The sequence below is a fragment of the Emydura macquarii genome, unplaced genomic scaffold (assembly GCF_026122565.2).
Source record: "Emydura macquarii macquarii isolate MOO-44397 ecotype Brisbane River unplaced genomic scaffold, CSIRO-AGI_Emac_v2 contig_1348, whole genome shotgun sequence".
Lineage (NCBI taxonomy): Eukaryota > Metazoa > Chordata > Testudines > Chelidae > Emydura > Emydura macquarii.
In genome coordinates this window covers 2,832,305-2,842,223 of record NW_027131485.1, presented here as the reverse complement: position 1 = coordinate 2,842,223, position 9,919 = coordinate 2,832,305, and the positions used below count along the sequence as shown (strand labels likewise).

At 37.1% G+C, this 9,919-nt stretch overlaps 1 protein-coding gene across 5 annotated transcripts in view; it reads right to left on the bottom strand.

Annotated features, from left to right (window-relative positions):
* Positions 1-939: 939 nt before the first annotated feature.
* Positions 940-9,919, bottom strand: part of CUNH7orf50 (chromosome unknown C7orf50 homolog) — a 177,079-nt gene continuing 168,099 nt past the window's right edge. For all 5 annotated transcript variants that reach the window (XM_067550894.1, XM_067550895.1, XM_067550890.1 and 2 more), the window contains 2 exons: positions 5,001-5,082; positions 940-1,347 (listed from right to left, as the gene is read on the bottom strand). In XM_067550894.1, the coding sequence (XP_067406995.1) occupies positions 1,165-1,347; positions 5,001-5,082 (265 nt within the window). In that variant the 3' untranslated portion in view covers positions 940-1,164. The remainder of the gene's footprint in view (positions 1,348-5,000; positions 5,083-9,919) is intronic.

Sequence of the window (9,919 nt, the reverse complement as noted above, 5' to 3'; positions counted from 1 at the left end):
GCTCCTAACATAATTGTCTTAAAGAGGTCATTATAAAAGCATAAGCTGCTTTTATAATTATTATGTATTTCATTATCCTTTCAAGAGTTACAACAATTCACGTATGTGTAGGTTGTCAAAATCCAGCCAAATGCTGTAATTACAAAACCTTTTGAGAATCAGGTCATGAGTGTTGGCTGGGGAAAGTGCTCAATCAGTATTGTTATCAAAGTGAGAGCTCAAACTTTTGAGTAATTAATGTCCTTGTTTTTTGCATGAAGGTCTGGTCTTCAGCATTCTCCTAGGATACAAATGTCCCCTAGTTGAAGCAACTGAACACAGATTAACTCAACTGGAAGACAGTTACAAGAGAAAGATGAAGATGTAATTTGTCAGGCTGTACATAAAATGTTATAACACAGCACTTCCTGTGATGGATAGCATCTTATTAAAGGTATGATTGGCTGATTTCACAATGGACATCTGATTTGCACTATTCACATCTGTACATTATTTGAATACCTAGCTATTGCCATAAAGCACGTGAAAACTTTAAATATCAAAAAGAAAACTAACAAAGCTGACAATCTCCAGATCTTTGCTTAAACTGCTAATAAGCAAATGTGTTATAAACCCCATGTTCGACAGACTGAAAATGATCTTTCCCAAATCCAAATGACATGCTGCTAAAGCTGAGAGTGATAGATTACAGCTGGCTGAACAAGCACTGTGCTTTACATTCACTCTTAAAACAACCCTTTGTGAAAGAACCTCCAAGCTTTCTGTTGGTTGTTTTGCTTTTATTAGGAGACAAAAAGCTCCTCTGATCAGTTCATAGCAATTACATGTTGGTATTGAAGAACTAAAGTGAGACGGATGTTTTCACTCATTTCCAAGAGATGTAATAAAGTTATTTGACAGAGCCAAAATAGAATGTTTAATAATGGGCAAACACCATGGTTTGTTTTGATTTCAGTCTCCTTATAAACTGTTTAATGATTGACTGAAATAATATTGTACAATAAGCAATGGAAACATGAAATCTTATCATAATTACAATTCTTAATGAAAATACAACTGTATATTTACATACATTTTAAAAGTTATTTGTTACATTTCACCAGCTCTCCATACAGTGCTAGAGACAGACTAATCTAGAAATCTAATGACAAGATTTACATGCTTTCATGATAATAGCTGTAGAACTTTTCGTATTCTCTCACACTTCTCCAACAGACCTGGATCTTCTGTATCAGAATTGTCATACTCTTTCATAAGAGCTTCAGCTTTCTGCATGGTTACATCTCGCGCGCTGCCTTTAAGCCCCTCCAGATAATCCAATAAAACAGAGAAATATTCATCTGGAACCTTTTAAGAAAAGAGACATTGACAATTAAAGTATGTGATGGGAGAAAATCTCCATTGACAATTAAAGTCAAATGATGGCACTAGGATGAATAAATACCAGGCTGAGTCAGACAATTACCAGGAATACATGGTTATCAGATTCAAGCAATTCTCAGGTGAAGTGGGGATATTTATTGACAGTGTGTTAATCATTGTGCGAGACAATCATCACAGGTTTGCTCTGTGCTCAGATCTATATAGGTTTTAGGATAAAACTCTAAGCAAAGTGCAATCACAACAGAAGCTGAAATGCCAATTAGTACATCCCTCCACTTACTGACCAACATCTTAACCCTATAAAAGCTGTTGAAGGAGAAAACAGTGGACCAAATTCTATCCTTGGATACATGAGTGCAAGTTCTACTGAATTCAGTGAGAGTTGCAGGCACATATCTGAGGAAAGAATTTGGCCAAAGAGCTCAGTATGTCTAATAATAGCAACTCTCTTCCCTCCGTGCCCAAAATGACCTGAGCTGCCGGGAAGGACTACCACTCACTGTCAAACAATGGATTGTAACTTTGACAGAATCACCATACAAGGGGCTAACGTTTAGTTTGAAAAACAACAGATAAATTCAGACATATGGAAACCATTCTTAGATCACAGTGTATCAGACTCCGATAGAATCATATAACTAAAACATGCTTAATGTGAAATACTGTAATCATGTCCAAGCACCCCATCTGTTTTTTCTCCTTTCACTTCCCTTCTCATTAGTTAGTTAGTAATAGGTTACATTTTAGCTTCATCAGATAGGATATAAAACTGTTATAAACAATAAACTGTATTTACATTACTGAAAATCCAATAAAAACATTTTAGAATGTTCAACATTTTAAACCATAAAGTAATGTATTTTCAAAAATATCATATAACCTGATCTTCTACAAAGCATTTCTTAATTTTATGTACAATTTTTATGACAGCAATCCCTGTTATTAATAAAGTATTTTTCCTGTGATTCAGAAGAAGCTAAAATGACCCAGTTCTGCAAATATTTATGCACATGTTTAACTTTACACAGATGACTTCAACAGGACTACTCGATATGTATAAAATGAAGCACATGCACAAGTGTTTGAAGGATCAGGACCTTAATTAACAAAGGAGTGTATGCTTTTATTCTACCTGAGAAGTACATTTTTACAGAAGAAAGAATTTTAACAGATAATTAATTTTATAAGTTATTTCTGCATTGTCATCAAGCACAGTAACTTCGCTGATTGAAAGTTTTATCATTCCCAATACACTGAGAAAATGACACTCCTACAATGTAAATTAAGAGTAATACAGAACATTAAACCAAAAGCAAAGTCTTTATTTAGCCTTATAATTTATCCAATAGGGAAGCCAACAATCATTCTTCAACTATAACACTCTTGTTAAAAACCTACATAAACAAAAAAGGAAATTAAGCAGAGGGATAGTGATGAAACTGACTATGCACAAAGTGCTGCCAAATGCACAAAGCAAACATATTGAAAAAAATTAAACAATCTTCTTGTTTTCTAATCTGTTTCACTTATAGTAAATTTGTAACAATAGCAGACAAAAATGTTGAGACACAAATATGATTTTTAGGTTGATAATGTCAATTTCATGGAAATAATTCTCTCTATAGTGAATGTTTGAACACAGCAGCATCTACGTACTCTGTAAATTAGCCAAAACATCCATATATAATTTACCCTTCTTCTTACCAGACTTTATTTGTGTAATCATACCTCATCCTGTATAATTATATCTATTGTTATATAATTAAAGCAAAGTGCTTAAAGGGGAAATTAGTAGTTTACGCTAAACTTAAAATGTATATGTGGAGAGAGTCATGTGGCTGCCTTGTTCATAAGGCTATAAAGCATTTAGTTTTCAGCCTCAAAGAAAGGTGAACAAAAACCTTTGAAACATTTCTTTAATCTAGCTATATAATTTATTCCGAGTAAGAACCTACATTACACTAACACGTTAACTATACAGGAGTCTATGTATTGTCCCCTCCATTGAATATGCAAGAATGGTATATGTGTTTAATGGATTTATGGTTTTGTCTATCATTTCCACTGCCATTTATCTTGGCATTTGTTTCATTTCCTCTCTTCCACACAGCTTCCATGCCTGTAGTCTCGTCTGCATATGCCTCTGGAGAATGGTTGTGCCTGTAGACTTACTGGGTCTATGGTGCATATGCATGCCAACTGGGCATGGTAGGAAAATAAATAAATAAAGGCAAATGTCACACATCTTTCCTCTGAGTTTAGATTGCCAACAAAACAATATTTAAAAGCTTCTTGTTGAAAAATTAAATGTGCACATCACAGATTTTTTTCTTCAACAAAACGGTGCCATGGCTTCAAAGGACAGTTTGTTGTACACCATTCAAATAATTACTATTAATAAGTGGAAACAATTTTTGCAGACATTTCTTTTAATGGTGATCTTCCTGATGTAATCTGAATTAGGCCCAAGACAACATTCCAGCAGGCTGTAGATACCACAGGTATAAATCAATTCAGTGCACACTGTCCAACAGTGCAATTTAGGTATGTAGGACCCAAATATATTAAATGGAAATATCTACCTAGAAGTGAACCAAGTATTGTCAATTCTTGAGTGTTCAACGGTACTGTGTAATTGTGAAGGTGTTCAGCATTTACACTTAGCACATGCCCCCACAAAGAAGTAAACCAGAAGGCTCACACCTCTGAGTGAAGTCTTTGCAAAGGCCAGGTTTAAACTTCAGTGAGTCTAAGGGGTCAGACTCAGTCAGGTAACAGGAGCAAGACAGTTTGACTGCAGAGATCTCAGCTCTCAGGCCGGAGTGATGCACTCCAAGAGTGCGCCCACCAGCTCGAAGAGTGGGGCTATGGTTGGACTCTGTTTGGACTCCAGAGTCTTAAAACACACAGGATCTAGCAGCGGGGTCCCCTCACAGCAGTCCAGTGAGTAGCCGAAAAGGCGTGCTCAACCCGACCTATGACAACCATCATCTGGATTTTAGAGGTCAGCCTTAATTGATTTTATAGACAGAAGCAAGTACACCTTCCTCTCTGAGTCCCACTTTGCCCTACTGCAGGACCTCCAGTTATCAACTGGGCATCCCCACAAGTCCAAAGATGGAGTTTGGGAAGGAACAGAAAAAGTACTTTATTTTGTATTTTATTCGTGCCTGGAACTCCTGTAGATTTTATTGGCTGAAGGGAAGGGAGCAGAATTTAGGCATAAAAATATATTCACCAACTAAGTGGTCCACCCTCACTGAGGATCTGATGCAGGGAAGTACTTAAGTATGTGCTTTACTTTATGCAATTTAGTAGCTCCTCATTCAGACTCACTGAAATCAGTGCAACTACAAATGATTTAAAGCAGAGATTGGCAAATATGTCTTGCCAATTGTTCTGGAAGGCTACAGTAACAGATGATTTATAAACACTGCTAATTTGAGAATCAAATTTATACACTGCACAGTTGACTCCTCATCCTGATTAAATAAAAAATTACAAATGTGTTTGGATACCAGAGTAATATTTGGTTAATAAAAATTAGGTGTAACTACTTTATAACTACTTGCTCTAAGTTATTATTTCGCTAAAGAAAAAGTAATGTAAATACAAACCTTCTCTTTATCATACATGTGCAACAGAAGCCAAGTCTGCCTTGTCTTTTGAAACTTCCACTCATTTGTTTTTTTGGACCAACTGTAACAAAATAAATGAGAAAAATAATTGCTCAAATAAAATATTGGATAATAAAAATATTCAGCATTCAGGTAACACTTTTATATAATGATTCAAAGTGCTTTATAAACATTGCATTAATTAAGCCTCACAACAGCTTTGTGACAGGGGTGTTAGAATATATATTGTACAGATGGCAAAAGTGAAGCACAGAAAGATTAAGTGGCTTGCCCTAGAGGTCACACAAGTCACTGGGAGAGCAAGGAGAAGAACCCAGGAATCCTGACTACCAGTCCCTTGCTCAAAACATAGGATAACGTTGCATCATATTTGAAAAATACAGTATATTTCAAAACTATTTTAAAAGCATGCAAAACAAATACACAATGTCTGCAAATACTGTCTCTGAATGCCTCATATGCATATGTAAAAACTGAGACGGGATGTGTGCAATTTGTGTATAGTCAGACTATGATTTGAAAGCTGGTATATTGTGCTATAAACATAAAGAGGGAAGAAAGCAGGTTTGAGAAAATTGGTATTTCTCCTAAAAAATCAGCAGAATAATTTGCAAGTAATAAATCTCACTATGAAATGCACACTGCTTTTTTACCTCTAAAACATAATACACAGAAAGCTAATATCTTAATATGAAACAGTACTAGTCAATACACTGAAGCATTATTACAGATATAATAGCCCAATAGCAGGAAATAAACCAAAATTATTAGATTTTACTCTGAAGAAAAACAACTCTCTAGAGGTATGATGCAAGTCCATCTTTAATGTTCCACTTTGTTTTACATCGTAATATCGAGTATAGAAATCAATTGGAATGCCATTTGGGCAAGAGTATTAACTTTGTTCAAACACTGTCAAGTCTAATAAAGCAAAACAGCCCTCACATTACATTTCTTCTGCACTGGCAAATAAATTGTTCAGTGAACTCTGTGAAACGGAAAGACCAAGTGATCACAAATTTGTTCAGGAGGGTTTCATGAGAGCTTTTGTAGAAACATACAAGTGGACAAAATAAGCACCCTTTTAACTTCAGAGATCTCCAAATTCAGAAGGGGGACAGGGAGCCTTTCAGTGTTTTCACTGGTAAATTAAAAGGAAATCTGCCACAAAAATACAGGGTAAAAAACAAACAAATTATAATAAAGGGGGGGGGGAGGGGAGAAAGACAAATGGTTAACAACCCAATGCACTATATTTTATAACATCAGTTAAAGGTAAATCTGCAAATTAATAAAGTCAATCCATAGATCTACTATGGGATATTGCAGTTAAATAATCAAACTATTAGAAAACAAATATTACAGACTGAAACTGAAAAAGCAAGGACACTGACATAAGCTAAGATCCAAACATTATGGAATCAAATATAAAAATGAAAAACAAAGAAATCAAAACTCTTCAGGTAATCATGATTCAAACTTTTGTGTTGTTCAAGCACCGAGCAAGAGTGCCTGCTGTAAAAAGAATGGCTATCACCAGTATCGGATCTGTGGAGAATAAAAAATTAACAATGAACAAGAAGGCAAAAAAATTAGACATTCTTCATTGGTATATCACGTGCACCGACATTCATTCATTTGCATGCAACTTCTCTATGCATCCAAACAGATACATTGGCTGCAAAACGGAAAACCGGCACTCATGCGAACATAGATAGTTTTACATCAATTGACTAACCAAAGTCTGTCTATTCTTTAAAAAAATGAAAGAGAGTATGTGGTATTCTCATGACGTTGATGGAAACCATGTTTGCGCCTTTTATACTGGACAAACTCTTCATGAACAGGTCATTATAGTGCATCCTCTGCACTATTATGGTCATGATCAAAGTTAGCTGTCATTTAAAGAAATTGCGTGATATGACAGTCATGGTTTCCCACATATAGGTTATGGGTGCATTCACATTTTCAGAAAACAATTCTACATTTTTAAACTAGCGTTTTTGGCTTGATTGTACTGGTTGCACTCATTCTCCCAACTTTGTTGCATGCCGAACTCTGGTCCCATTCTGTGTCAAAGAACCCATAATCATGGATATAGAGTTAATATAATTTTCATAACAGAATTTATGTGGTTGTTCCACATAACAAACGGCGCACTACTGCACCCACACCAGTTATAAGCTTTTAGCATACACAGCATAAATACAGTAGTACCTCAGAGTTATGAACACCTTGGGAATGGAGGTTGTTCATAACTCTGAAGTGTTGGTAACTGAACAAAACGTTATGGTTGTTCTTTAAAAAGTTTACAACTGAACATGGACTTAATACAGCTTTGAAACTTTACTATGCAGAAGAAAAATGCTGCTTTTAACCATCTTAATTTAAATGAAACAAGTACAGAAACTGTTTCCTTACCTGGTCAAATTTTTTTTTTAAGTAGTTTTCATTTAACACAGTTATGTACTGTATATCCCCTCCAGCCCCCCTTTTTTTCACCTCTGCTCCTGCCTGATTGTGTTCTTCTAGTTCCAAATGAGGTGTATGGTTGACTGGTCAGTTTGTAACTCTGAGGTTATACTGTATTTCATTAATACAGATGGCTGAATGAGGGAAAAAACTAATAAATAACATCATCACTGCTGAGATCAGTAAAATCTATGGAAAGTATCGCTTCATGAAGTGCCGTGTGTGGAAGAACTCTGTTAGAATTAGATGTTTATACATTCACTATTTTCTTAGGTTGCCCTATCATTAAAGTACAAATAAAGGTAAAAGCCTTTCAGTACAATGTAATACAACAGGTCAAATGCAGATTATCCTGGTCACATGCAGAGATTTTGTTAAAGGACTTCAAGTTTTCTTGACATATTACAGCCCTAATGCAGCCTTTTTATCTTGAGTGATTTAATATATAGTATAAATAAGATTAACTACACTACACTTAATAACAAACCCTCTTTATAGACAATCACTCCTTTTTTCATAGCTATATCCAGCACAATGTCCATATCTAATATAAGAAGTTATGGCACTAGATGGAAATATGTACATGTAAATATTTGCCCCATTATGCCTAGGGTGAATTTTTTAATACATCATACAGCCGCTAATTACTCTTTTGTATACAGTTAATGTTTATATTTTTATAAGCACAAGCTGATTGAAAAAACATGTAGCTGACTCAAATTTAATGGATCTTAAACTGATTTTCCAATGTAGCTTTAAAAAAGAAAAGTAGAAGACACACAGGAAATTGAGTTCCTCACAGCTTGAATCAGACAGTCCCAGGACTTTGTTGGAAAATGATAGTCTCATGTGGGAGGGGTGCTCAAAACCCTCAAGACCCATCCACATTATCAGTACAACCATGATTTTCAGTCAGTTTATCAGGTCTCCTATGACTGTTATATAAAACACGTTTTGAGTTGTGTACTCACAGCAGCTCTTTTTAGAGCACAACCAGGTGTCATCCACACTTTACAAGCTACTTAACCATGTTTTTATCCAGAAATTCTGGGAAAATCTAGACAGCTCTAATAGCACCCAGAGGGTATGAATACAGTGACCACTGACAGCATGTGGGGACAATGCATTTTGGGATGTCCTAGTATGCAGAGAACTGAGAGTAAAGAAAACCAGTACCACAGGCGCAGAGAGACCAAGTCACAGAGCAAAACAAAAGTGTTACAAACTAGGTACAGGAAGACAATCAAGTGCCTGCTTAGACTGCGGGCCAGGGCAGAACGCTATTAGCTGCCATGGTTATTAACCTAATATATACAATACAGTGTGTGAAAACAAACTATGTTCAGAGCCAACCATGTCACAAACTGACTGACAAGGTTTTAGTGTGGACAGGGCTAAAAAGACAAAGCCCAAGGAAACAGAAAAAAATAGAACTACCCCCCATGACTGTAAAGACATAGGTGCACCCCAGGAATACAGGGATGGGCTCAGGTAGTTTTATGTTACCTTTGCATCCTCCTAAGTCTGGGCTGTTCGGGGGGGCCAGTGTGGATCCTGGTATAATTTAGCCAGCACCAGGGGCTCTCTACGTTCCAGCAGTCTGTTGCTGGTTGCTTATGGGTGGCAGAACTGCCCAGAATCTCCACAATAGGTCCCTATGCCAGGGCATGCAAATTTGGTCAGTCTGTGCATTAGGGGAATTCTTCCAGGGTCAGGAAAGGGGCTTTTCCAGACCCTCAAGGGGCCAGGCTGGGGACAGGGGGAAATCCTTCTACCTGTGCTTCCATAAGGTCCCCCCAAAGGGGGACCTTTCGTAGTATTCTCCCTCAGGCTTCAGTGAACCCGAGAGAATCCCACTCCCTGTGATACACCTGTTGGTCAATAGGTGCCACACCATTACATTTACCTGCAAAAGTTAGTTTACAACAGGGGGTTGCACACTTTGTAGTTTCTGTAGGCCAAGTGCATTGCACGCATCAGTGGCTCCTTGTATTCCTCCATTCCACCCCATAAGCCCCGTGTGCGATCCTCCCATGCCCCTCAATTTTAGGGACTCCCCCTGTCTCATGCCAGGAGCTCTGTGTGCCCACCATGACCATATCCCATACCATTGTCCCCCATTCTCTCTCCTCTATCCCAGGAGCTCTGTGTTTCCTCCCACTGCTCCATACCAGGGTCATCCTCCATTCTCCCTTCCATGCCAAGGGCTCTGTGTGCCCAGGGCTCTCTGTGCCAATGTAGGGTTTCTCTTTGCTGGGCCATCTGAAAAAAATACCAGAAGTCAACCAGAATCGAATAGGAAGCAGCACTTTCTTTTCAGGTTTGACTCAATCTAAAATTGTATTCTGTCATACACAGAAAGCGCCAGCCTCTTACCTCCTTTATTTACTATACTGTACTTGACAGTGCTGTTCAAAATGCTTAGC